This window comes from Mustela nivalis (genome assembly GCF_964662115.1).
Source record: "Mustela nivalis genome assembly, chromosome: 2".
NCBI lineage: Eukaryota > Metazoa > Chordata > Mammalia > Carnivora > Mustelidae > Mustela > Mustela nivalis.
In genome coordinates, this window is record NC_139021.1 from 485,520 (window position 1) to 511,867 (window position 26,348).

Below are 26,348 nucleotides of genomic sequence, written 5' to 3' on the forward strand. Positions count from 1 at the left end.
CTTTCCTTAGTGGCTTTCCCTAGTGACATACTTGGATTCCTTTCTCTTTATTTTGCATGTATCCATTACAGAGCTTTTGTTTGAAAAATATTTTATTTATTTATTTGACAGACAGAGATCACAAGTAGGCAGAGAAGCAGGCAGAGAGCCCAATGTGGGGCTGGATCCCAGGACCCTGGGATCATGACCTGAGGTGAAGACAGAGGCTTTTAACCCACTGAGGCACCCAGGTGCCCCCATTACAGATTTTGAATTGTGTTTACCATTAGGTCTGTGTATAACCTCTTCTACATGTAGCAGTCTATATTAAATTGATGGTCACTTAAGTTGAAACAATTCTTTACCTGCCTCCCCCCAAGTTTTAGGTATATGGTATCATACTTTACATCCTTTTGTTTTGTGAATCCATTGACAGACTTTTAGAGAGATACTTAATTTTACTGCTTTTGTGCTTCCTACTTTTCTTACTGTTATGATATTTCCTTTCCACTCATCTCTTGTTGAGCTGGCTTAGTGGTGATGAATTCCTTGAACTTATTTTGTCTGGGAAACTTATCTTTCCTTCTATTCTGAACGCTGGATGAATATTCTTGGCTGCAGGTTTTTTTCCTATCAGCACATTGAATATATCATGCCACTCTCTTCCGCTATGCAAAGTTTCTTCTGAAAAATCCTCTGATAGCTTTATGGGGTTACCCATTTATGTAACTGTTTTCTTTTCTCTTGCCTTTTTTTTTTTTTTTTAAGATTTTATTTATTTATTTGACAGAGAACACAAGCAGACAGAGAGAGGGGAAGGGAAGCAGGCTCCCTGGCAAGCAGAGAGCCCAACATGGGGCTCAATCCCTGGACTCTGAGATCACAACCTGAACCAAAGGCACAGGCCTAACCCACTGAGCCACTCACGTTCCCCATCTCTTCTCTTGCTTTTAAAAGTCTCTATCATTACTTTTTACTATTTTTAAAAAAGATTTTACTTATTTTTTTAGCAGAGAGAGACACACAGCAAGAGAGGGAACACAAGCAGAGTGAGTGGGAGAGGGAGATGCAGGCTTCCTATGGAGCAGGGAGCTCCCACAACAGTGTGGGACTTGATCCCAGGACCCTGGGATCATGACCTGAGCTGAAAGCAGCTGCTTAACAGCTGAGCCACCCAGGCACTCTACTTTTTGCTATTTTAATTACTATGTGTCTTGGTGTGGACTGCGTTGGTTTGATTTTGTTGGAGACTCTGTGTCTCCTATATCTGGATTTCTGTTTCCTTTCCCAGATTCAGGAAGTTTTCAGCTAGTATTTCTTCATATAAATTTTCTTTCTCCTTTTCTCTCTCTTCTCCTTCTGGAACTCCTATGATGTGAATGTTATCACACTGGATGATGGGCTGAGTTCCCTTAACCTGTTCCATTAGCCAGTTTTTATTATTCATTTTTCTTTTTGCTGTTCAGCTTGGTGACTTTCTGTTCCTTTGTCCTTTAAGTGACTGATCTGTTCTTCTGTTTCCTCTAATCTACTGTTTATTCCCTCTAGTGTATTTTTAATTTCAGTTATTGAGTTCTTCATCTCCAATCGGTTCTTTTTCATGTCTTCTATTTCTTTGTTGAGGGTCTCACTGAGATTCTCCACTCTCTTCTCCATTCTGGTGAGTATCTTTATGGCCATTACTTTAAATTCTCTATCAGTCATATTACTTACCTCTCTTTTGTTAGGTATCTTGCTATGGTTTGTCCCATTCTTTCATTTGGGACATCTTACTCTGTCTCCTCATTTCATCTAACTCTCTGTGTCTGTTCCTATGTTTTAGGAAATTCAGCTACATCTCCTGCTCTCTCTTGGCACCTTGTGAAAAATCAATTAACCGTAATCATTACATAAGTATAATATCTCTTTCAGAACTCCTGATTCCATTTCATTGCCCTCATGTCTATCCTTACATCAGTACTAGTATTGCCCAGCTTTTTTTTTTTTTTTTTTAAGTAATCTCTATGCCCACCATGGGGCTTGAACTCATGACCCAGAGATCTAAGACCCTATATTCTACCAACTGAGACAGCCAGGCACCCCAGTACTGCTCAGTATTGATTAGTGTAGCTCTGTGCCAGGTTTTGTAATTGGAAAGTGTGAGTGATTCTTCCAACTTTATTTTTAAAGATTATTTTGGCTATTCTACATCTTTTGCATCTTGTTATGAATATTAGGATCAGCTTGTTGATTTCTGCATTAAAAAACCTTTGAATTTTGATAGGAATTTCTTGAACCTGTCTATCAGTGTGGAGAGTGATGCCATCTTAACAATATTAAATCTTAGGATCCATGAACATGGAATCTGTTTCCATTAACCTGAGTCTTTATTTTAATTTTCTTTTTATTTTTAAAATATTTTATCCATTTATCCAACAGAGAGATAAAGAGAAAGAGCACTAGCAGGGGAGCAGCAAGCAGAGGGAGAGGGAGAAGCAGGAACCTTGCTGAGCAAAGAGCCTGATGTTGAACGCAATCCCAGGACCCTGGTATCATGACCTGAGCCAAAGGCAGATGCTTAACAGAATGAGTCACCCAGGTGCCCAAGTTTTGTTTTGTTTTGTTTTAAGATTTATTTATTTATTTGAGGGTAGGGCAGAAGGAGAGAGAGAGAGAATCTCTAGCAGACTCCAAGTTGAGCACAAGTCTGACACAGGGCTCAATCTCATGGCCCCAAGATCACGACCTGAGCTGAAATCAAGAGTCAGATGCTCAACTGACTGAGCCACCCAGGCACCCCAAATTCTTGCATCTTCTTTAATTTTTTTCAATGTTTTATAGTACTCAGTATATAAGTTTTGTACTTTTTTGGTTAAATTCATTTCCAAGTATTTAATTATTTTTGATGCTATAGTAAATGATTTTTTTTCCCATAATTTCTCTTCAAGTTGTTCATGGCTAGTATATAAAGACAACAGATTTCTGTATATCAATCTTGTATCCACAACCTTGTTAACATGTTTTTTAGTACTTTTTAAAATAAAGGTTCTATTTATTTATTTATTTGACAGAGAGAGACACAGCGAGAGGGAACACAAGCAGAGGGAGTGGGAGAGGGAGAAGCAGGCTTCCTGTTGAGCAGGGAGCCTAATGTGGGGCTCAATCTCAGGACCTTGGGATCATGATCTGAGCCGAAGGCAGCTGCTCAACCAACTGAGCCACCCAGGCGCCCCTCCCTTCAATTCTGTAAGGTTTTCAGTATATGCAAAGTTTCTTCTGAAAAATCCTCTGATAGCTTTATGGGGTTACCCATTTATGTAACTGTTTTCTTTTCTCTTCCCCCTTTTATTTTTTAAAGATTTTATTTATTTATTTGACAGATAGAGATCACAAGCAGGCAGAGAGGGAGGCAGAGAGAGAGAGGAGGAAGCAGGCCCCCTGCTGAGCAGAGAGCCCGATGCGGGACTCGATCCCAGGACCCTGAGATCATGACCTGAGCCGAAGGCAGCGGCTTAACCCACTGAGCCACCCAGGCGCCCTCTCTTCCCTTTCTTTTTTTTTTTTTAAGATTTCATTTATTTATTTGACAGAGATCACAAGTAGGCAGAGAGGCAGGCAGAGAGAGAGAGAGAAGCAGGCTCCCCGCTGAGCAGAGAGCCTGATGCGGGGCTCGATCCTGGACCTTGGGATCATGACCTGAGCTGAAGGCAGAGGCTTTAACCCACCGAGCGACTCAGGCACCCCCATAATATTACCCTTTAATCCTTTTGATTTCTGTAAGTTCAGTAGCAATGTCTCATTTTTCATTCTTGATTTTAGCAATTTGAATTTTGTCTTTTCTTCTTGGTCAGTCTAGCTAAAAGTTTGTCAATTTTTTAAATCTTTTCAGAGAACCAACTGTTGATTTTCTCTATTGACTTTCTACTTTCTATTTCATTTATTTCTGCACTAATCTTTATTATTTTCTCCCTTCTGCTTGTTTTGGGTTTAGTTTGCTCTTCTTTTTCTGATTTCTTAAAGTAGAAATGAAGGTTATTGATTTGACATATTTTGTAAGATTTCATTTACTTATTTTGACAGAGAGAATGAGGACAAGCAGGGGGAGAGGCAGAGGGAGAGGCAGAAGCAGGCTCCCCACTGAGCTGGGAGTCCAACATGGGGCTCAATCCCAGGACCCCAGGATCATGACCTGAGCTGAAGGCAGACACTTAACTAAGCCACCCAGGCACACCTGATTTGATACTTTTCTTCTAACTACAGGAGTTTACAGCTCAAAATCTGTCTCGACATTCCTTTCACTGTATCTTTACATGTATGTGGTGTACTAATTTCTTCTTGGAGAGGTAGAGCGGAGGGGCAGAGAGGACAATCTTGAGCAGGTTCCACGCCCATGGCAGAGCCCCATTCAGAGCTCCATCTCGCAACCCTGAGATCATGGCCTGAGCCAGATGCTTAACTGACTGAGCCACCCAGGCCTCCCTGTGGTGTGTTTATTTTCATTCATATCAAAGTATTTTCTAATTTCCCTTGTGACTTCTTCTTTGGCCCATTGGTTATGCAGAAGTGTATTTTTTCTTTTCCACATATTTGTGGATTTCCCAACTTTCCTTCTATTCCTGATTTTTAATTTCTAAGTTTTTGCTATTTCTAACTTGTGGTCAAAGAACATGTTCTGTAAGATTCCAGTCCTTCTAAATTTATTGAGACTTGTTTTATGGACTAACATATGATCTGTGCTGTAGAATATCCTATGTGCACCAGAAAGCAGTATGTATTATGCTGTTGTTGGGTGGTTTGTTTTATTTTATTTTAAAGATTTTATTTGTTTGTTTGAAATACAGTGAGAGAGAGAGAGAGAGAGAGAGAGACCGACCATGAGTGGGGGGAGGAGGAGCAGAGGGAGAAGGAGAAGCAGGCTCTCCATTGAGCAGGGAGCCCGACTTGGGGTCAAGACCCCAAGACCCTGGGGTCATGACCTAAGCCAAAGGCAGAAGCTTAACTGAGTCACCCAGGCACTCCTGGTGGATTGTTTTAAAAAAGTCATTTAGGTCTGCTTGGATTATTCTGTTTTTTAAATATTCAATTTCTTGTTGATATTCTGGTTTAGTTGTTTTACCCATTATTGTAAGCAGGGTATTAAAATCTACAAATGTTATTCCTGAATTATTCATTTCTCCCTTCAATTCTTTTTTTTTTTTTTTAAAGATTTTGTTTCTTTATTTGACAGAGAGAGAGAGAGAGAGATCACAAGTAGGCAGGGAGGCAGGCAGAGAGAGAGGGGGAAGCAGGTTCCCCACTGAGCAGAGAGCCCGATGTGGGGCTTGATCCCAGGACTCCGAGATCCTGACCTGAGCCGAAGGCAGAGGCTTAACCCCGAGCCACCCAGGCGCCCCTCCCTTCAATTCTGTAAGGTTTTCAGTATATGTTTTGACTCTGTTAAGTGCATATATGTTAGTAAATTATTTCTGGTTTCATCTTTTAATTAATTTAAATTTTTAAAATTTATTTTTAAATTTAATTTTTAAATTAAATTAATTTAATTAATTTAAAATGTCCTTTTGTCTCAAGTAACCATTTTTGCCTTAAAGTCTATTTTGTCTGAAATCAGTATAGCTACTCCAGCTATTTTTTTAACTTTTTAAAAGATTTTATTTATTTATTTTACGGAGATCACAAGCAGGCAGAGAGGCAGGCAGAGAGAGGGGGAAGCAGGCTCCCGGCTGAGCAGAGCCCGATGTGAGGCTCGATCTCAGGACCCCGAGATCATTACCTGAGCTGAAGGCAGAGGCCTTAACTCACTGAACCACACAGGCGCACCCCCCCTTTTTAAAAAGATTTTATTTGAGAGAGAGAGAGAGTGAGCCAGCATGAGATGGGGAAGGAGCAGAAGGAGAGGCACAACAGACTCCATGCTGAGCAGGGAGCCTGACTCGGGGCTCAATCCCACACCCCTGAGATCATGACCTGAGCTGAAATCAAGAGTCAGTCACCCGACTGAGCCATCCAGGCATCCCTCCAGCTCTTTTGGTTACTGTTTGCATGGAATATCTTTCCTATTTTTTTAATTTTTTAAAAAAGATTTTATTTATTTATTTGACAAAGAGAGATCACAAGTAGGCGGGGAGGCGGGCAGAGAGAGGGGGAGGCAGGCTCCCGCTGAGCAGAGAACCCAATGTGGGACTCGATCCCAGGACCCTGAGATCATGACCTGAGCCGAAGGCAGAGGCTTTAACACACTGAGCCACCCAGGCACCCCATCATTTAATTTTTTAAGTTTATTTACCTTAGCAATATTTATACACAACTCAGGGCTTTAAATCACAACCCCAAGATCTAAGAGCTGCACATGTAAGAATCATTTTTAAAATCCATTCTGTGGGTAACTCATTTACATTTAATGTACTGACTGATCAGGTAAAATTTACATCTGTCATTTTGCTGTGTTTTCTGTATGTCCTAGGTCTCAGTCAGTAGAGCAACCAACTTCTGATGTCAGGGTTTGAGTTCAAGCCCCACGTTGGGGTGGAGTCTACTTAAAAAAATAATAATAATAATAAAAATAAAATAGGGACGCCTGGGTGGCTCAGTTGGTTAAGCAGCTGCCTTCGGCTCAGGTCATGATCCCAGCGTCCTGGGATCAAGTCCCACATCGGGCTCCTTGCTCCGCAGGGAGCCTGCTTCTCCCTCTGACTCTGCCTTCCACTCTGTCTGCCTGTGCTCGCTCTCACTTGCTCTCTCTCTGACAAATAAATAAATAAAATCTTTTAAAATAAAAATAAAATATATGTCTTATCTTTTTGTTCTTCTTTTCCTCCATTACAACCTTTTGTGCTAAACAGATATTTTCTAGTGTACTATTTCAATTTTCTTGTAATTTCTCTTACTAGTTTTTTGTTGTTGTTATTTTCTTGGTGATTTCCTGAGAATTAAATTAAACGTCTTCATTATAACTGTCCGGTTCTTATTAACACAGCCTCACTTCAGTGATATACACGAATGTCACTCCTCTATTTGCTCTTGCGTATCTCCATTCCGTACTCTTCCCTATTACTGTCATACAGATTACATGTTTATATCTTATAGATCCATCAACACAGTTTAATGATTACTGTTTCATGCAGTTATATTTTTAATCAGATAGGACAAGAAAAAGTTAAAAAGACAAAAATGCCCGAATACAGAATTTTGTACATACTTTCGTAGTCACCTTTTCCAGTGCTCTTTATTTTTTATGTGGATTTGAGCTACTGTCCAGTGTCCTCTCACTTCAGCCGAAACTTAACCCTAACCTCAGTCCCCATATGCCACATCCTCAGGCCCCAATTCCTCAAGGTTCTGGCCCTAAGGTCCCCCTGCTCAAGTCCCCCCAGTATGCTCCAGCACCCGCTCTGATGGGTGTCTCCCAGGGCTGGAAGCCCGCCCACCCCCGCCCCGCTCTGAGCCCTGTGCTCCCAGCACAGCCAGGGAGGGGGGAGGCCGGGGCTAGCGGAGCTTGGGAGACCTCTGGCTTGGTGGGTGGAGGGGAGAGGGAAGGGGCCTCTTCATTTGGAAAAATAAAGAAGTATGATGTCCTTGGGGCGCCTGGGTGGCTCAGTGGGTTAAGCCTCTGCCTTCGGCTCAGGTCATGATCCTGGGTCCCAGGATCGAGCCCCAAATCGGGCTCTCTGCTCAGCAGGGAGCCTGCTTCCCCCTCCCTCTTTCAATACCTGCCTCTCTGCCTGCTTGTGATCTCTGTCAAATGAATAAATAAAATCTTCAAACAGAAGTGTGATGTCCTTCAGGTCAGGAGCCCTAGACAGGTGCCATGACACTGCTTTGGAGACAGCCACTTTCAACACAGAGAAGCCCGCCCCCTGCTCGCCGTGGAGACCTCAGTGAGAGGATGACTGGCTCCAGGCTCCCAGCCCCACGCTGGCCTCGCTGCCAGCTCCCCCCAGCTCCCCCCCCCCCCCCCCCCCCCCCCCCCCGCGCCGGAGGGGAATCCCCGGCGGCCTCATCACAAGGGCCCTTCCCCCGGTCTGCTCTTGAGCAGAGGCTCCTGATTTCCCTGGCTTTGCGGGGCACCTGCTTTCTTTTCCTGTCTCCATTCTTTGGCCTTCTCTCCTCTGCCCTGTGCTCTCATGCTTTCCCCAGGCTGGCGGCCTGCCTTCCCAGAGACCTGCTCGCAGGGTTGGCGCTCCACCGTCTGCAGCCGCACCACCCACTCCGCTCAGAGCGGTGCCAGCCACAGAACAAACGTTCAGGAGCGCCTGGGTCCCACTTGATCTCAGCTCGGGTCTTGATCTCAGGGTCGTGAATGCAGGCCCTGTGCTGGGCGTGGGGCCTACTTTAAAAAGAAAACAACAAAGGGAACATTTAGGGAGGCTGGGGGGGGGCGGGGAGACTAGGTAGGAAATCCTTTCTAACCTGCTTTTAAATTAGCTCAGTTTTTCCACCACCTCTGCGAAGCGATGGAAACTCTGAAGTTGTTTGCACGCGTCTGTCACCAAATGAACATGCGCATACGGTTATGCGGACACAAAGGAACATCCCCTGAGAGCAGCCCGACCCTGTCTAGAAAGTTCTGAACTCTCCCTCGCAGGAGCGGGTCAGGGAACCACTGTACTAGGGAACTGGAGGTGGAGGCCCAGGAGAGGGAACGGTCATGGGGAGGGTGACAGGGAGTGTTGTCACGAGAATGACCGACTCGCCCCCGGCAAGGAAAGATGGACCAGCGCCGGGTGTCTGAAGGTCTGAACTGTCCTGAATGTCTCAGGGAGGCAAGAGTCACCATTCCCTTGGGGGGGACATAGGGCAATCAACTCACCTCGCTTCAGCAAGCAAGATGCCGCGGGCCCTTGTGACTGGACGTCCAGAGATCAGCGTAGGTGCAACCGGATGCGGGTGATCCCAGGATGTTTTCTGGGCTCCGCCCCCTCCACCCCTCACCCTGCTTGCCTCTGGGGTGCCTTCATTCTCAGGTGTGCTCCAGGAGCGGTTTGGGTAGCTTGTCATAGCTTTCGGGATGACTGACACCGTAAGACAGATGTCGTGGTAGACCTTGAGCTGCTCCACAGGAGCAGTGGCCCCCTAGTTCAGTCACTGTGGGCGGGATGATGGACACCATGACTGGACCGTCTGGGTCACCCACCAACCAGAGGGCAGGGGCGGGGCCCTGCGATGAGCACCCCATCGGAACCCTAGCAGCCTCCAAGCCCCCTGGAAGGAGCGACGGAGAGGAGGAGGCCGGTGCTTGCAGTGGGGAGGCCCTAAGGGGCCCTGTGGCCTCAGGGGACGGGGTGGGCATGGCCAGAGCGGCTGACTCCAAACGGCTGATGACCTGCCCTCGGTCACCGGCCAGGGTCCCAGAGGCTCCCACATTCCTATTTTCTGGTGCCACAGAGCCAGGAGGCCCCTTTGAATTCCATGGAGAGGAGGAAGCCCCTTAGAGGACCCCTGTCTTGTGTCCCCAAGCCATGCAGTGGGGGCCCTGAGCAGAATCTAATGGCAGGACATAACCATTTCACCAGCCAGGCATTATCATACCTTCAACCAGATTGGAAGTCACACCTTAGGGACTCCAACAGGCTGAGAACCAGAGGACCTTTAGTCATTCCACCAAAGCCAGGCGAGCCTGGTCCAGACACGCACAGATTCAGCCGCAGGTGAGGTGGCCACACACCTGGGAAAGGAAGCGGCATGGGGCAGGCCACACCCTAGCTAGCCCGGCTCTGATTCCAGGAGCCTCGGGTTGGGACAGGGCCTCGGTGGGCCTGTCGCTCACGTCTTGCCCTTCCCCAGGGGGGCATTGTCTGTGGACAGCCAGGTGCCAAAGGTCCTGCCTTGGCCACTGCCTCCCCTCTGGGGTCTCCTTCAGACTGCCCCCAGCCCTGGGTTTTTGAGACCCTCTGGGCGGGACTGGGAGCCTGCGTCGTGGGCCACCTGCTGTCCAGCTGGCCGTGGGGGTGCCCTGGTGACCCGGCTCAGAGCTGGACAGCCGCGCGCAGGAAGGGTGCGCCGGGTGTGTCAAGAACTTGGCCCTTCAGCATCTCCTCCCCTTATTTCCTACAAGGCACTGACAGGAAGGCCCCCGAGGCTTCTAAGGGCAGTGGCTTCCTTAAATTGTCCACCTCCGGCCCTGGCCCGAGGTTCAGGGCCACCTGCCCCCCTGCTTCCAGGAGACGGTGATGTCCCACGGGGCCTGACTCCTCTGTGGCCCTTGGGCCAGGCACAAATGCACATGTGGGCAGGTTAGAGGCTCCTCTGATCATTTCCTGACAAAAGGGCAGGAACTGGGAGGCAGCTCCACCAGCTCCAGCCCATGTGGGCAGGGGAGGGTGGCGGGGGATGAGGGCAGAGTGTGTGCCCAGGGAAGGGGTGTGCCAAGGCCCGCGGCCACTGCACTCCAGCGCGTGTCCTCACCTCCCTCTGAACCTCTCCACTCGCCGCCACCAAAGACAGCTTCTCTGCAGCTCACACCCACCCACCAGCCCGGACTCCCAAAAGCAAACAGCCATGTGAACCCCCCACTGCCTCGGCTCCTTCTCCAGGCCATCAGCAACTTGGGAGGCTGGGACCTGGCAGGCAGGCCGACCCCTGTCCTCAGAACTGGGCTGTGTCGGAGCCACCTGGGAGCCTGGACTGTCCCCATACTTGATGCAGGCCCAGAGCAGAGGCTCCGGCGTTCAGGGCCTGGGGTTCTTCCTACTCTCGTGCCCAGCAGGTCCTGCCAGGGTGGGAAGAAGGAGACCTTCAAAGGCCCATGTGCAGGCCAAGTCAAGGACAGGCAGCTTCTCAAGTTTGAAAAGGGCATTCCGGAGACCGGAACAATGGTGGGAAGGGCTTGCGGCAGGCGGGGGAGGAGCCACTTTTCGAGCCCCCACCGCAGACACGTGCCCTTCTCTGGAAGAATAGGGTTTCAGCACCAAACCAGTCACACCAGATCGCAGCTCAGGTGTCCTGCCTCCCCTGTGGAGCCCGTCTCATGGGCCTCTGCTTCTGGCCTGCCCAGCAAGCCCAGAGGAGGGGGCAGAAGCCTGAGCCTCGGGGCACCTGGGTGGCTCAGGGGGTTAAGCCGCTGCCTTCGGCTCAGGTCATGATCTCAGGGTCCTGGGATCGAGCCCCGCATCAGGCTCTCTGCTCAGCGGGGAGCCTGCTTCCTCCTCTCTCTCTGCCTGCCTCTCTGCCTGCTTGTGATCTCTGTCAAATAAATAAATAAAATCTTTAAAAAAAAAAAAAAGAAGAAGCCTGAGCCTCTGATCACCGCACTTCCATCCCGATCCTCCGAGGCCCTGCCTGCCCCCTTGCCCGGCTTCGGCACTCCTTCCAGCCCCCTCCAGCCCTCTGCACAGAAGCACCCCGTTCAGCACAGACTGCAATCGGTGCTACTGCTCTGGCCCCCACAGACACTAGCCAAGCCGAGGCCCAGACTGCTCTCCCAGGCTGCGTTGAGTGGGCGCTGCTCAGGGACAGGACTTGTCAGAAGCCCAGGGAGAAAAAAAGCATATGGGCCATTCATACATTTGATCACAGAAGGAGCCAGAAACTAGACACCTGTGGCTCAGGGAAGGCAGCAGTGCTCCTGACCAGACGGATCCCTAAACTGGCTGGAAGCTTATACCCCAGTCTCTTCTAAGCCGACTCACTGAGCCCCTTCTATGCCTGGGTCCTGCAGGAAGGCCCCGACATAAGCCCCCTGGCAGGACCCTCCCACAAAGAAACACACACTACCATTGCCAGGTCACCAAAACAGAGACAGCCTGTCCTGTCTGACCCTCACGCCCAGCTGGCCCAGCCCACACAGCCCGGACGCGCGTACAGAGCTTTGGCCCAGATGGGCCGAAGCCTCACCACTCAGCGGGAGACCCTGGGTGAGCTGCTGTAGGGTCGACGCCGCGCTACCTCTGCCGACCATGACCCGTCCTCTGGGGGGAGTTCCAAAAAGCTATGGAGGGATGGGGAGCAAGAATCCAGGGCTCAGAGGGCACAAACCCAAGACCTATGAGAGCAGCCAGCCGGGGGGCGGGGGGCCTCATGCTCAACAAACAGTTCAAGTCACCACTGCAGCTCAGCAGAGGTCTCTCTGCACAGAAAGGGGCTACAGAAGTTAACTACTCGGACCCATGGAGTAACAGTGATTTATTGTGCAAAGCCCACACAGGTTCCAGATTCGGGGCCAAGCCCACAGCCCTAGCTGGGCCCTGGCTCTGGGACTGTTCTGTGGTCCCCACTCTGACCAGTGTCTGCTGTGGAGTGTACAGGTGTCCAAGAGTGAGCCCACGTGTGAGGAGGCCCCTGGGGATGCGGGCGCTGGGGCATCTCGGGCCTCCAGCTGCCTAGGCTTAGGAGCTACACTGGTCCACACAGTCCGTCCCGCTGCGGAACACGTGAAAGATGCTGGTGGGAGGGAACATGGCAACAGCCCCGAGCAGGGAGCCCACCTGGATGGCCACGCCAGCTGCCAGCAGTGCCGGCCGGCCGCCGCTGTGCAGCAGGGAGCTGGCAGCCACCTTCACATAGGACAGCGCACCCAGGCACAGCACCCATGACAGCACCTGGGGAGGGCGAACACAGAAGCACGAGGGGCTCCCTGGCCTGGGGGAAACCCCTCCCCACTGCAGCCCTCTTTGCTTCGGTGTCCCCAGTGTACTTACCACAAGGACCACTCCTGTAGAGGTGCCCACCAGGGGTGGGCAAGGGCTCAGGACTGCCAGTGCCATCAGGTAGGCCCCGAGGAGCACACCCAGCACACAGAGACCACCCAGCCCTGCCAGAGACCTGCAGGGGGGAGCAGAAGCTCAGGGCTGGCTGCACCCAGACCCAGCCCCCATCCCTAAACTCTACCCCTAAGAGCTCGGGGACCTTTGAGTACCTGCAGAGCACGCCCATGGCCAGAAAGCAGGCGAGGGGGTTGGCAGCACTGCCCAGCACCACGGCCAAGTGGTAGGCCAGGCGGCCGTAGGGCAAGCAGGAAAAGCTCTGCACCGCAGGCAACACACCATTGGTCAGCGCATTGGTGACGGCCAGCAGGCCCAACAGGCAGGCTCTGTGGACAGAGAGCAGCCGCTGGGTCTCAGCGTCTGGGCTGGGAGTGGCGTGTGCTGCTCGGCTCGGTGATTCCTGCAGTGGTGAGGCCTCTTCCTCCTCCTCCACCGCTGGGGCCCTCGCCCGCAGGCCAGACCCCGGACCCCCTGTGGGTGCAGATGGCGGGGTTGGCAGTACCAGCAGGAGACCCTGGAAGGCGGCGGCCGAAGTGACCAGAAGAGCGGTCAGCACCCAGAAAAAGGTGCTGGCGGGAAAACGCTCTGGGAAGTCGTGGGGGAGCCAGAGGGTGCCATTGGTGGGAGATGGCAAACATTCAAGGTGGCCTACGCCCTGCACAAGGGCCAGCACGCAGGGCAGCAGGGCACTGAGGCCCTGACCCAGGAAGAAGGAGCGCAAGAAGGGAGGTGGCAGGTGGCTCAAGAAGGGCAGGAAAGTGACGTTAGAGGCACAGCACGCCAGTGCCAGCACCAAGGCCAGCGTTAGGAAGGCCACGGAGTGGGGCTGCCCTGTGACTGGGGCCACATGGTGCCACAGGGGGGCCAGCAGGGCTGTGCCCGCTATGCTCAGTGCCTGGACCACCTGGATGGGAGCCCGCTCGCTCTTGCCCGGAGCCAGCCGCCTCCACAGGGTCACCACCAACAGACCCAGGTTCCCCACCGCCACAAGCACAGAGAGGTATGACGGGAGACTCCAACCTGCCAGGAAGGGAGAAAGCCAAGTCAGGTGAAGACCAGGCGCAGCTGCAACCGGCCTCAGCGAGCACACCGAAGCCCCGCTCCCCTGCCCACTCCCACTTACCCTCAGGAAGGTCCTTCACCACGACCGGCAGCTCCACCCAGATCCCGTTGATGGCAGCCCAGGAGCCCATGCCAAAGAGGGCTACCAGCAGGTGGGTCCACAGCTGACGGCCCAGTGCGGGTGCTGCCATTCAGCGCAAGGCTGGGCCCTTCAGAACAGGCCAGGGTCACGCCCGCTCCTGTTCCCCACCTAGACCCAAAGAAAAGGCTTCAGCTCTCCTGGGAACTGAAGGCCTCTTCCATCTCGAAAGGAACAGGCACGCACGCGGGATCACAGGTCAAAGACGGAGAAGTGGAGTCAGAAGAGGCTCCGGCCGCCTGGACCAGGGAACCTGGGGATGGCAGGGGCCAAACCAACCGGACGGCACGCCGGGCCCACGGAGCCACGACCCCAGAGGAAAACGAGGAAAAACGGACTCCACCGTCGGGTCTGAGCTGGTGAGACCACCACCCTCACCCCAAACGACACGGACTCCGGGACAGGGCACCGCTAAGGCGCCACGCACACCTGTGCTGCTTCTGCGCCCCAGCGGGAGCCCGACGCTTCTGCGAGACCCGCGACAGCCGGAGCGCAGTCGGGCTCCGCGGGGAGCGGCGGGCCGGGACCGGCCCTCGCTGCGTCCGGCGGGCGGCGAGGAGCTGCCCGGGGCGCGGCGCTGCCCGCGCCTCCTGACCCCGCACCTGCGCGCTCCCCGCCCGACGGCGCGGCGTCTCGCCACACTCCGAAGTCGCGGGCGGCGGCCCAGGGGCGCGGCCTCAGCCCGGAGCCGGTGGGGCTGGGAGACGCCGGCGCGCCCGAGCGGGAAGGCCAGCTCACCCGAACCGGAGGAAGCCGCGGGCCGGCCCGTCCCCGGCAGGACCCGCCGCCGGAAGTTCCGCCCCGCAAGGGGGAGCGGACGGGGGGGGCCGGCCCGGGCTTCCGGTCCCGCCTCCTCCCGCGGCCCCGCCTCCTTCCGGCGGCCTCGACTCTTCCGCGGCAGCGGGCGGCCCGGGGCGTGGGGCTGGGGGCGATGGCTCCCGGGGCGGCGCGGCGGGCCCGGCGCAGGGTGCGGGGCGCCCCGCCGGCCGGGGCGCGGGCTCGCTCGGCCGAGGACTGGTGGTGGGACCGGCTGGTGCCCCGCGGCTCCGGGTACCACCTGCTGCAGTCGGACAGCATGCTGCTGCTGCTGCCGGGCCCCGGGCCGGCCCGCCCCCGCGCGCAAAGACGGGCGGCCCGCCGCGCTCAGCGGCTGCTGCCCGCCGCGGCCCGCGCCCCGGCCGCCAAGGCCAGGCCTAGAGCGGCGCCCGCTCCGGAGCCGCCGCGGGGGCCCGACCCGGGCTGGGGCGACCGCATCCCGCTGGAAATCCTGCTGCAGATTTTCGGGCTGCTGGTGGCGGCCGAGGGGCCCATGCCTTTCCTCGGCAGGTACCCGGGCCCGTCAAGCGCCGCAGCGGGGCTCGGGCTGACCTCCTGCCGGGCCCCGCGGGTGGCTGAGGCGGGGGGGTGGGGGGCAGAGCGCGTGGCCGGGGGAGCGCTCGCACACGCGTGCGAGAGGGCACCGTCCCTCGGGCGTCCAGTGAGTCCCCAGGGCATGTCCTTGAGCTGAGGTGGCCGCAGCGTCGTGACCGGCCTCTCCTCTTAGAAAACCCGCTCAGCAACGGCCACGAAAGGCCCGGCCCCTCAGCTGAGATTCCCCCCCAGGGCTGCACGCGTGTGCCGCCGCTGGCACGAGGCCGCCTCCCAGCCTGCGCTCTGGCACACCGTGACCCTGTCGCCCCCGCTGGCTGGTCGCCCTGCCAAGAGCGGAGCCAAGGCCGAGAAGAAGCTTCTTGCCTCTCTGGAGTGGCTGATGCCCAGTCGGTGAGCCGGCCCCTCCTTTCTTTGTTCCCTGGCTTCGTTTCTGTGGCTCCGAGAAAGCCGCAGGCCCATTGCTGTCCCCTACACCAAAGTGACGGGATGGGCTGATGCTGACAAAGGGGCAGCGTGGGGACACTATGCAGCTCTGCCTCTGCTGTCGGCCAGGTTCTCCCAGCTCCAGAAGCTGACCCTCATCCACTGGAAGTCCCAGGTACACCCTGTCTTGAAGGTGAGAGCTCTAGGCGGCCCTGCACACCAGCCGTGACGCTTGGGGATTGCCCAGTACTTCCAGGCAGTGGGTCAGGCACCCAGATCCCAGCGGCCTCATGGGGATGCCTGCCGGGTTCTCCTTGCCTTTCTCTTTCAGCAGGGAGGTGTCAGAAGTGGGAGCACCCATGCTGGCCTTCCAGGGCAGAAAGGAGGTCCTAGCTGAGACAGGAGAGAGGGCTTGGCGTCGGCCACTGGTTTCTTTCCTTCGTGGACCACAGAGACCCAATCTGGGCTGGTGCTCTGTCTTCCACAGCTGGTTAGCGAGTGCTGTCCGCGGCTCACCTTCCTCAAGCTTTCTGACTGCCACGGCGTGACCCCCGACACTCTGGTCATGCTGGCCAAGGCCTGCTCCCAGCTCCACAGCCTGGACATACAGCACTCCATGGTGAGCCCTGTGTCCCCAGGGGTCCTGAAGAAGCCTGGGCCGGAGTGACAGGTACCCCTGTGCTGGGTTCCCAGGTGGAGTCCACAGCTGTGGTGAACTTCCTGGAGGAGGCAGGGCCCCGAATGCGCAAGTTGTGGCTGACCTACAGCTCCCAGACGACAGCCATCTTGGGTGCGCTGCTGGTAGGTTGGCGGCAGGCACGGGCGAGCCCAGTGCTGAGCCGGGGACTGCCAGGCCGCTGAGCCTGCGCTCTGTGACCCCTCTGCAGGGCAGCTGTTGCCCCCGGCTCCAGGTCCTGGAGGTGAGCACCGGCATCAGTCGCAACAGCACTCCTCTCCAGCTGCCCGTGGAGGCCCTGCAGAAGGGCTGCCCCCAGCTGCAGGTACTGAGGCCCCGCCTCTCCCACCTGCTGGTACCCGATGGACTGCCTCCCCCGCCTGCCACCCTCCCTCCCCATCTGCAGCCTGGGACTCACTCCAGGTGCTGCGGCTGCTGAACCTGATGTGGCTGCCCAAGCCTGCCGGGCGAGTGGCGGCTCCCAGCCCGGGCTTCCCCAGCCTCGAGGAGCTCTGCCTTGCCGGCTCCACCTGCAACTTTGTGAGCGATGAGGCCCTGGGCCGCCTGCTCCACGGCTCCCCGAGTCTGCGCCTGCTGGATCTTCGAGGCTGTGCCCGCATCACACCAGCTGGCCTGTGTGATCTGCCGTGCCAGGGTCCGCTTCCTCTGGGTGCTGGCCAGGTGGGACGGGTGTGGCTCCCCCTGCCCGCCCCACAGCTCGTGAACGCCCTTTGTCTCCAGAGCTACAACAGCTTCACCTGGGCCTCTATGGCATGTCTGACCGGCTGACTCTGGCCAAAGAGGGCAGCCATCTGCTGACCCACAAATGGCGCCACAGTCTGCGGGAGCTGGACCTGAGTGGCCAGGGCTTCAGCGAGAAGGACTTGGAGCAGGCCTTGGCTGCCTTCTCAGCCACCCCTGGGGGCTCAACCCCCGCCTTATGCTCTGTCAACCTCAGGGGCACCCGGGTCACACCAAGCACAGTCAGGTCAGCATCCCCTTCCCCTGTCCCTTGGAGTCGGTATGGCTTGCCTCCCCAACAGGCCTGGCTTGCAAGCTTCGAGGGTCCAAAGGGGAGCACACATTGGCTGGCCCCTGCTTCGGATGGCCCTTAGGGACACCATGGGTACAGGGCTTGGGCCTTGGGGCCTCTGGGTGGCAGAGCCAGCCGTGGCGCCTGGGCAGAGAGGGCTCCTTATGCTGGCCTAGCCCTGCCAGGGCCCGGGTCTTCCAGGAACCAGTGGCTCTGGTCCCCATGGCCTGCTCTGCCCCTCCAGCTCTGTGATCAGCAGCTGCCCAGGACTGCTCTACCTCAACCTGGAGTCCTGCCGCTGCCTCCCTCGGGGCCTGAAGCGGGCCTACCGAGGCCAGGAGGAAGTCCAGTGGTGCCTCGAGCAGCTGCTTACCAGCCTCCCCTCCTCTGGCTAGGCAGTCCCGGACCCCGGGCGCTCAGGTGGCCACCGGTGCCCTCCACCCTTTATGTGTTCGGGATGATTGAGCGTTTTGTTACAATAAAACATTTTAGGAACTCTGTGTGGTCCTTCGGGTGGGGATGAGAGGACAGGTCTGGTACCTGAGGGAAGCGTCTAAGGCTGGAACTGGCGGAGAGCCTGTGGGGTAGGGTGGGGGTAGGGTGGGGGTGGCCTCCCAGGGTGCCTGAGGCTGCCTGTGGTCATCCCTCGCTCACTCCTCCCTGGGCCTGAGTCCTGGACCCGAGTGTGTGTCCTGCCCTCGGACACGGAGGTGAGCGGTCTGTGGTTGTGGTCCAAGGTCTACCTAGGCAAAAGTGGTGATGGGGGGGGCCTGCTCAGCGGTGGGGTTCAGTGTGGGGAGCCTGCCTGCGGATTTCTCTCCACCTCGGCCTGGGACGTCTTGCCACCCTCCCTTCGGGTGAGGACTGCGAACCAGGCCAAGGAGGGTGGCGCTGGGTGGTGTGGGGACTCGTGGGGAAGCGCGTGCTCACTTCGGGCCAGACCCGGGGACTCCCTGCAGAAGGGGTGGTCAACAACAGCCCCTTCTAGAACACGCTGCTCAGAACTTCTAGAACCCAGGCCGCGCCCAGCCTAGGCCACTGCCTCAGCTGGTGTTGCTCTTCCGCCTTTTGAAAGCCTTCCTGAAGGGCAGCCCTGGAGCCTTCGTGGTACCAGGTCAGTCCGACCGCGAGCCCCGGGTGCTGGCGACCTACCAGCAGCCCAGCTGACTCTGTTCCTAACCCAGGTCCCCAGGGGCCGCGTCCGCGGCCTGCCCACGACCTCCGGGGGCAAGCGCTTCCAGCTCTGGGCCCTGGGACTCTTCTGCACGGAGCGCCACCTGGCCCAGCGCCTTAAGCACGACAGCTTCTACCCGTTTACCCAGCAGCAGCCCAATGGTGCGCGCGGAGCCCTGCTGAACCCCCGCGGGGTCCAGTCCCGCTTGGGCAGGGCGGGGGCTGGCCCCGGGATCTGATTGGAGCGGGGGCGGGGCCAAGCCCGGGGCGCCCGCAGACGGCGGCGCCTCCTGGGCCCAGCCAGGCTCACGCGCCGCCCGCCCGCAGTCTTCGTGCTCGAGTACTACCTGGACACGCTGTGGAAGGGCGCTCTGCTCTTCGTCGTCTGCCTCGTCCTCGTCAGCTTCGGCCTCGGGAGCCAGGTGTGCTCCGCGCACCCCGCCCCCGCCGGCCTCCCGGGGCTGACCCCCCCCTCCAGGCACCCCGCCCCCGCCGGCCTCCCGGGGCTGACCCCCCCTCCGCGCACCCCGCCCCCGCCGGCCCCCCGGGGCTGACCCCCCCCTCCAGGCACCCCGCCCCCGCCGGCCTCCCAGGGCTGACCCCCCCTCCGCGCACCCCGCCCCCGCCGGCCCCCCGGGGCTGACCCCCCCCTCCAGGCACCCCGCCCCCGCCGGCCCCCCGGGGCTGACCCCCCCCTCCGCGCACCCCGCCCCCGCCGGCCTCCCGGCCCTGGACCCCCTCCGGGCACCCCCCTCCAGACCCCCACGCCCTTTGGCAGCTGAGGCCCCCGCGGCTCCCGCAGGTGCTGAAGCAGGAGACGTGGGGCTTCCCCGCGTGCGGCGTGGTCGTTGGCCTGTGGCTCCTGATCTCGTCCCTGCCGCGTCGCCGCCTGGTGCTGAACCACACGCGCGGCACCTACCACTTCTCCATCCAGGGCCGCACCGTGTGCCAGGGGCCCATGCACCTGGTCTACGTGCGCCTGGCGCTCAGCTCCGACGGTGAAGCGGGCGCGGGAGGGGGCGGGAGTGCAAGGAAGCAGCTTGGGGACTGGGCGGGGGTGGGGGGGGTGAGGGCGAGCCGACCTTCTGCCCTGCGCCCCCAGCCCCTCTGCGCTCGCTCCCCAGAGCCCCCGCGGGCCCCAGCGCCCCTGGCTGAGCTGCTCGCCCCTCTCCAGCCTACGGAAGGTGCTTCTTCCAGTTGGTTCTGTGCGGCCACCAGCTCGAGCCGCTGGTGCTGGTGCAGCTGTCCGAGCGTTACCAGGTGGGTCTGCTCCAGCCCGCCCAGGGACCCCAGACACACTCCACTCCCCTGCTCCGTGCTGCAGTTAGGGTCTTAGGATGGGGCCTTTTTCAGCTGAGCCGGAACACCCTGCTGTGGGTGCGGGGGGCGGGGAGGGGGGGGGGACTTAGCACGGGCAGCGGGTGGAGGGGGCACCGGAGCTTACTGGTCTCCTCCTGACCGCCACCTGTTCCCACAGCAGATGGAATACCTGGGCCGTCACATTGCCCGGAAGCTCAACATTAACTACTTTGACTGTTCGGCCACCTCGTACCGGCACGTTGTCCGCCACTGGCCGCTGGGGGCCACATTCAGCCCTGGCATCCTGCAGCGCAAGCCGGGCACTTACAAGAGACGGAGCTTCCAGTCCTACCTGGACGTGTGACACCATAGGCAACCCCCAGACCACACTCTCCCTTCCCGGCCAGCCTCTCCCCTTCACCCCACTGCTAGTCTCCCTCTCAGTAAAGCCATCTCTTGCTTCCAGACAAGTGTTTCCTCTGTGGGCGTGCAGGGTGGGGGGCAGCCGCTCCAGGGTCTCCCCCTGGTGCACACTTCTCAGGACCTCAGGGAGCCTGCCAGGGAGCAAATCTTGGAGTTGGGTTGGAAGCAGGGAGAGTCTGGGCTGGTAGCCCCTCCAGGCATCTGGACTCCTCAGGGGCAGGACATGGCCTGTCGCGCCATCAGCAGCCCTTCCTTGTCCTCCTAGCCTCGGAAGTGCGGACCAATGAGCCGCATCTAGCAGTCAGAATGGGGTCAGTCTGAGTGACTTCCTAGTCCAGCCGGCAGTGGGATGGGCCACAGCCACAGGTCAAGCCTTGTGCCTGGGGGTACGTCTTGGACTAGACCGTCCCTGGAGTCGCTGCTGCAGAGCCCTAGGCCAGGGTTCCAGGCCTGCTGGAACTCCAGCCCCATATTGCCTTGTCCAGTGGGCATTCCCACCACTTAGGAGCTGCTCCTGGAGCAGAGGGCAGTGGGCCACTGGGGACTCAGGAGGAGGGGCAACTGGCACTGTCCATGTGGCTGTCCTGGTCAACATCTTTCCTCAGGGCCATCCTGGTGACCCAGGTCATTGGGTTTTGTGTCCATGATGTCCCTAGGACCAGAACCAGCTGCATAATTGGCAGAGCCCCAAGTAGAATGAGAACACAGAGCCTCTTGATAAAAAAGTATTAAGTGTCCAGAAGAGGGTGCCGGTGTGGCTCAGTGGGTTTGGCTCCCCTTGTGATCCTGGGACTGGGACTGAGCCAAGCATCAGCCTCCCTGCTCAGCGAGGAGCCTGCTCCCCCTGCTTCCCCCCAGTCCCCCTGTCCCTGCCCCTCACCCTGGTCCTGCACTCACACACATGCTCACTCAATCTCTCTTGGGTGCGCTCTCTTAATAAATAAATAAATAAAATCTGTTTTAAAAACAAGAATTCCAGAAGGAGACGCTAAAGCATTAAGCACAGTGTGGGGCATCCCTGGGCTCCGTCGGTAGAGCCTGTGAATCTTGGTCTCAGGATTGTGAGTTCAAGCCCCACACTGGGGGTAGAGTTTACTTAATAAACAAACAAAGAACAAAACCCAGTATGGGCTCTTCTGAGCTTGGGGTCCCGTGTGACTGCCCAGGTCAGGTGCTAGGAATCTGGTCCTGCCTGGAACCAGGGCTCAGAATCCCTCTCTGGTCAACTGCTGCTCCCGAGGCTGGCCAAAGCCTGTGGGCGCATCCCCATTCCTGCTGTCATGGGCAGGGTCTGGGAACTGCTGGAGTTGCTTTAGCCAGTCCCACGGCCCAAGAGCAGGGTCTTCTCGCCAGTCAGAAGATAGGGCCTAAGGGGCGCCTAGGTGGCCTAATTGGTTGGGTGTCTGCCTCCGGCTCAGGTCATGATCCTGGGGTCCTGAGATCAAGCCCCACATTGGGCTCCCAGGTCAGTATGGAGCCTTCCTCTCTTCCCTTGTATGTGCGCGCGCTCTCTCTCTCAAATAAAATCTAAAAAAAAAAGAAGGGCCCAAGTTACTCCCAGACTGAGGGTGCCCTGCTTTTACCAGGGGACGGGCTGGAGGGGGCGGAGGAGCCCGGCCGCGATGGGCTTGGGACAGGTTGAGGGACAAGGTCATGGAGGAAGCTCAGGAGGGGAGATGCGGGCCGGGGGGCTGGGCTGGCTGGGGGAGTGGCTTTTGGCTAAGCTAGAATGGGTTAGGAAGGCGGGCCTTTCCCATGGGCTCCAGGCCTCTCAGATCCGTCCGTGCTTCAGTGGGGGACACTGAAGAGCTAACTTGGATACTGCCCAAGTGGTCAGGGAGGGAGGATGGTGTCCCCCGAGCTAGGGGGACCAGGGAAGACCTTTCCAAGGATCCAGCATTTGAGCTGATAAGGAGCTGGGGGCCATGGGGAGCTCTGGGGAAGAGCGTCTGAGCCTGGGGACGGGAGCGTTAAGGGTGTGATGCAGGAACGAATTTCTTGGCTGGGCAGAAGAGGAAAGGATTGGGAACAATTTGTGACTGCAAGCAGGATCTCTTTACCCATCCTCCACTTGTTCCTTAAAAAGAATCCCTTCCCCCATGTTTAACTAGGCATATGGTCCTGCAGAAGAAAGACTGCATTGCCTGCATTACAGACAGATATGTGTGGTCTTGAGACTAATTCCTGGCCAGTGTGATATAAGAATCAGTACGTAAAATCTCCAAACATGTCCTTACAGGGAGGGGTTTGCCTATCTTTGCCAGTTCCTTTTTTTCCCCTATGGCCTAGAACGTGCCCACAATGACTGGAGCGCAAGCAGCCATCTTGGGCTGTGAGGTAGACCGCAGGGGTGGAGGACAGCAGCAAGACTGAGCGGAGGAGCTTGAAGCCTGCAGCCCACCCCCCCACTCCAGATGGCTCAGGCTCACCTCTTTGCAAAAGAGAAAAACTTCTATGGTGCAAGCTATTGTTATTTGGGGTTTTCTAACACTTGTAGCTTAGCCCCTGATTTGAATGGAAAAAAAAAAAAAAAGATAATTAGCTTCAGGAGGTGGTGGGGTGGGAAGCTTCCAGGAAGGGAGAAGGCAAGTTGCGGAACCTCTGCCCGGAGAAGGGGAGATGGAGTGGATAAAAAAGTCTGTTAAGATTTTCTGGTTGGGGGCGTCTGGGTGGCTCAGTGGGGTAAGCCTCTGCCCTTGGCTCGGGTCATGATCTCAGGGTCCTGGGATCGAGTCCTGCATCGGGTTCTCTGCTCAGCGGGGAGCCTGCTTCCTCCTCTCTCTCTCTGCCTGCCTCTCTGCCTACTTGTGATCTCTGTCAAATAAATAAATAAAATCTTAAAAAAAAAAAAAATCTTGGGACGCCTGGGTGGCTCAGTTGGTTGGACGACTGCCTTCGGCTCAGGTCATGATCCCGGAGTCCCGGGATCGAGTCCCGCATCGGGCTCCCAGCTCCATGGGGAGTCTGCTTCTTCCTCTGACCTTCTCCTCGCTCATGCTCTTTCTCACTGTCTCTCTCTCAAATAAATAAATAAAATCTTTAAAAATAAATAATTAAAATCTTAAAAAAAAGACTTTCTGGTTGTGTGCAGAGCCTAGTTTTAGATGTGTGTTGTAAATTTAAAAAAAATTTTAAAGCATTTTTATTTATTTAACAGAGAGAGAGAGCATGCACAAGCAGAGGGAGGGTCAGAGGGAGTGGGAGAAGCAGGCTTCCCACCGAGCAGGGAGTCCTGAGCTCAGGGCTCGGTCCCAGGACTCGGGGATCATGACCTGAGCCGAAGGCAGACACTTCACTGACTGAGCCCCCCAGAGGCCCTGTGTTCATAAATTTAAGGAATGAGTGAGTGTGCTTTTATGTTTTCTCTGGCTGCTTGGATGCAGGTATGGAGTAGGACGGTGGTTTGGTCTAACGAGGGTTGGGAATTAGTAAGGACAATATAGTACGAGTGTGGAGTTTGGGGAAATGATTAGTTTTGGACTATGGGACTTGAGCGGGAAGGGCAGAGTGTGGGGACAGGAGTTGAGGACAAAGAACAAAAAGCTTCATTCTCCACTAGTACATCAGCAACGCCTCGAAACGTAAGGCTCACGGCAGCAGACGCTCACGGTTTCGGGCGCAGGCTGGGCTCAGCTGGGCCGTCCCGGGCCACACCTGAAGCTGGTGTTGCTCGTGTGGCCGCGTCGGCTGGAGGCTCGACCTGGGCCCTGATGTCCCAGCGGGTCCCCATCTTCCAGGGTCTCTTTTCAGGAGACTGTTTTGCTACTGGTTTCCCAGAGAACTAGCCCCCGTGGGCTCCAATCCCATAAGCCTCTGCGTGCGTCACTCGTGCTCATGTCCCATTGCCAAGCAAGTCACACGTCCAAGCCCCGAGTCAGTGTGGAAAGGGTCTAGCGAGGACACGAGAACCAGGAGTTTTATAGGCTCATGAATGTGGGAAGTCCACCGCAGTCCATCGCGGGCCTCTCCCAGGACTGCCAGTATCTCCTCGCAGTCCCCGGCTGAGACCTCCGGTCCAGGGTCTTCTACCTCAGTTAGGTCCAGGTCCAGAGATGTTGCTCGGGCAGCCTTCCTTGGGTGTGGACAGCTGGGTGGGGCCTCGGTGCAGAGAGCCGTGAGCTAAAAAAGGGAAAGTTGTCTTTCTCTACACACACAATGTACATTGATGAGACAGGGACACAATGTCTTCCATCGACCCTTCTATTAAAATGGGGGAAGCCTTGAGCGTGGGCTGGATTTGGTGACTTGCATCCAAAGACTAGAGTATGGGAAAGGAAACATAGTAACTTTACAGGAAAAAACCCTGGCAGACACCACTGCAAGCCAGTGTGAAGATCAACATCACCGGCTCGAAGTCAGGTGGACGGACTGTCCGTCCGCTGTGGTGCACGGAGATCGCATCATGGGGCGCCCGGGGGGTTCACATGTTGAGTGTCTGACTAAAGCTCAGCTCATGATCTCCAGGTCCTGGAATCGAGTCCCACAACAGGGCTCCCTGCTCCTTGGGGAGTCTGCTTCTCCCTCTCCCTCTGCCTCTTCCCCTGCTTGTGCTCTCTCAAAGGAAGAAATAAAATCTTAAAAAAAAAAAAAAAGGCCACGTCCCTTCTGAGGTTTCCCCCGCAAACCCAGAACTCCAGGCTGATCACCAGAGACTATCCGACAAATCCCAGCTGAAGGATATTCCACAAAAGTGACCAGGACTCCTCAAAACTGTCAAGGTCATGAGAAAGAACAAAATACAGAAATTGCAGAAATTGTCAGACCACGGGAAGTAAGGAGACTGAATGCACTGTGGTCCCTTGAACTGGTTCCTGAAAAAAGAAAATGTCGGTTAAAAAAAAGTGAACTCCAGATGAAGCCTGGAGTGGAGCTAGGAGTCGCACACCGGAGCGGCTTCCTGGCTGTGACCGAAGTCCCCTAGAGACCTCCACGCTGCCCTTGGGGGAGGTGAGGGAAGACTGACAGGAAGACTTCGCATTACAGCTGCAACTCTTCTGCTAATCGTAATTCACTCTAAACTAAAACGTTTATTTGAAGAAAGGAAGCGATGGGGCTGCCTGGGTGGCTCGGTCAGTTAAGCGTCTGCCTCTGGCTCAGATCATGATCTCGGGTCCTGGGATCGAGCCCCATGTCAGGATGACCTTGACCCAGGGGTCAGCCTCCCTGCCCAGCAGGGGAGTCTGCTTGTCCCTCTGCCTCTGGCCCCCATTTGTGCGTGTTCTCTCTTTCTAGTGCTCTCTCGCTCTCAAATACATAAATAAAATCTCTAAAACAATAAAAAAATAAAAATTTAAAAAAGGAAGAGTTGGAAAGTGTGTAGCATTCACGGTCAGTGGAAACTCGGAAACGCAGTGGGTGTGCAGGTGCTAGTCAGCCTGCTGTCCTGCGGGGACGCTTCCCGGATGGGGCCCATTGGTGTCGCCTGGTGCTAGTCCTCCAGGGGTGGCTCTCGGAGGCTCTGGACTCGGCTCTCTAGGTTCTTGGCTCTGTCCTGGGCCATCCTTCCTTGGGAAAGGCCCAACGTTCTTGACCAGAATGCTTTCTGCCGACAGAATTTTTGAAGCCTACAGGTGCTTTTTCATCTTGAACAATCTCTGTCTCTTGTAATCCAAGATAGTAGGATTCCTTTAAAAACTATGGGGGCCCCTAGGGAGCTCAGATGTTTCAACATCGGCCTTCAGCTCAGATCATGACCTCCAGGTCCTGGGATCGAGTCCCACAACAGGGCTCCCTGCTCCTTGGGGAGTCCGCTGCTCCCTCTCCCTCTGCCTCTCTCCCTGCTTGTGCTCGCTCTCTGTCTAATGAATAAATGAAATCTTAAAGAAAAAAAAAACTCCGTAGTTTTAGGGTGGGGGGATGGGATAACTGGGCGATGGACATTAGTGGTACTGGGTGTTGTGTAAGACTGATGAATCAATCACTCAGCTCTACCTCTGGGACTAATAATGCACTGTATGTTAATTAACTGAATTTATTTTTTTTAAACAAATTATTTTTTAAAAGATTTTGTTTATTTGTCAAACAGAGAGAGACAGAGACAGAACAGCAGAGGGAGAAGCAGGCGTCCCACTGAGCTAGGAGCCCCATGTGGGA

General features: G+C 55.8%; 2 protein-coding genes across 5 annotated transcripts; one reads left to right on the forward strand and one right to left on the reverse strand.

Moving 5' to 3' along the window:
* Positions 1 to 12,060: 12,060 nt before the first annotated feature.
* On the reverse strand, positions 12,061 to 14,671 carry SLC52A2 (solute carrier family 52 member 2). Of its 3 annotated transcripts, none has more exons than XM_082720421.1 (5): positions 14,596 to 14,671; positions 13,780 to 13,968; positions 12,809 to 13,676; positions 12,591 to 12,714; positions 12,061 to 12,491 (listed from the first exon to the last, which is right to left on the reverse strand). In XM_082720421.1, the coding sequence occupies exons 2-5, from the start codon at positions 13,907 to 13,909 to the stop codon at positions 12,279 to 12,281; spliced, it is 1,335 nt and encodes a 444-aa protein (XP_082576547.1). In that variant the 5' UTR covers positions 13,910 to 13,968; positions 14,596 to 14,671; the 3' UTR covers positions 12,061 to 12,278. The 3 variants fall into 3 exon arrangements, with proteins under 3 accessions (XP_082576547.1, XP_082576548.1, XP_082576546.1); XM_082720422.1 differs by having other exon boundaries at positions 14,460 to 14,641; XM_082720420.1 differs by having other exon boundaries at positions 14,287 to 14,625.
* A 53-nt stretch (positions 14,672 to 14,724) lies between these two features.
* Positions 14,725 to 20,297, forward strand: FBXL6 (F-box and leucine rich repeat protein 6). 2 transcript variants are annotated; one of them, XM_082720418.1, is made up of 13 exons: positions 14,725 to 14,986; positions 15,020 to 15,183; positions 15,460 to 15,618; positions 15,781 to 15,844; positions 16,139 to 16,270; positions 16,345 to 16,452; positions 16,539 to 16,652; positions 16,751 to 17,008; positions 18,545 to 18,695; positions 18,861 to 18,955; positions 19,336 to 19,531; positions 19,708 to 19,793; positions 20,011 to 20,297. In XM_082720418.1, exons 1-13 carry the CDS (start codon positions 14,789 to 14,791, stop codon positions 20,194 to 20,196), a joined length of 1,911 nt encoding a protein of 636 aa, XP_082576544.1. In that variant the 5' UTR covers positions 14,725 to 14,788; the 3' UTR covers positions 20,197 to 20,297. The 2 variants fall into 2 exon arrangements, with proteins under 2 accessions (XP_082576544.1, XP_082576545.1); XM_082720419.1 differs by lacking the exons at positions 18,545 to 18,695; positions 18,861 to 18,955; positions 19,336 to 19,531; positions 19,708 to 19,793; positions 20,011 to 20,297 and adding exons at positions 17,069 to 17,315; positions 17,605 to 17,855 and having other exon boundaries at positions 14,738 to 15,183; positions 16,751 to 16,982.
* Positions 20,298 to 26,348: the final 6,051 nt, after the last annotated feature.

Excerpts from the sequence above, each read along its gene's own strand:
- SLC52A2 (XM_082720421.1), bottom strand. The coding sequence starts at position 13,909 with ATGGCAGCACCCGCACTGGGCCGTCAGCTGTGGACCCACCTGCTGGTA. Across the intron at positions 13,677-13,779 it reads GGTGAAGGACCTTCCTGAGG|GTTGGAGTCTCCCGTCATAC; the intron begins GTAAGTGGGAGT and ends CCTTCCTGGCAG. Across the intron at positions 12,492-12,590 it reads CTACAGGAGTGGTCCTTGTG|GTGCTGTCATGGGTGCTGTG; the intron begins GTAAGTACACTG and ends CGCCCTCCCCAG.
- FBXL6 (XM_082720418.1), top strand. The coding sequence starts at position 14,789 with ATGGCTCCCGGGGCGGCGCGGCGGGCCCGGCGCAGGGTGCGGGGCGCC. Across the intron at positions 15,184-15,459 it reads CCCATGCCTTTCCTCGGCAG|GGCTGCACGCGTGTGCCGCC; the intron begins GTACCCGGGCCC and ends ATTCCCCCCCAG. Across the intron at positions 18,956-19,335 it reads GCTTCGGCCTCGGGAGCCAG|GTGCTGAAGCAGGAGACGTG; the intron begins GTGTGCTCCGCG and ends CGGCTCCCGCAG.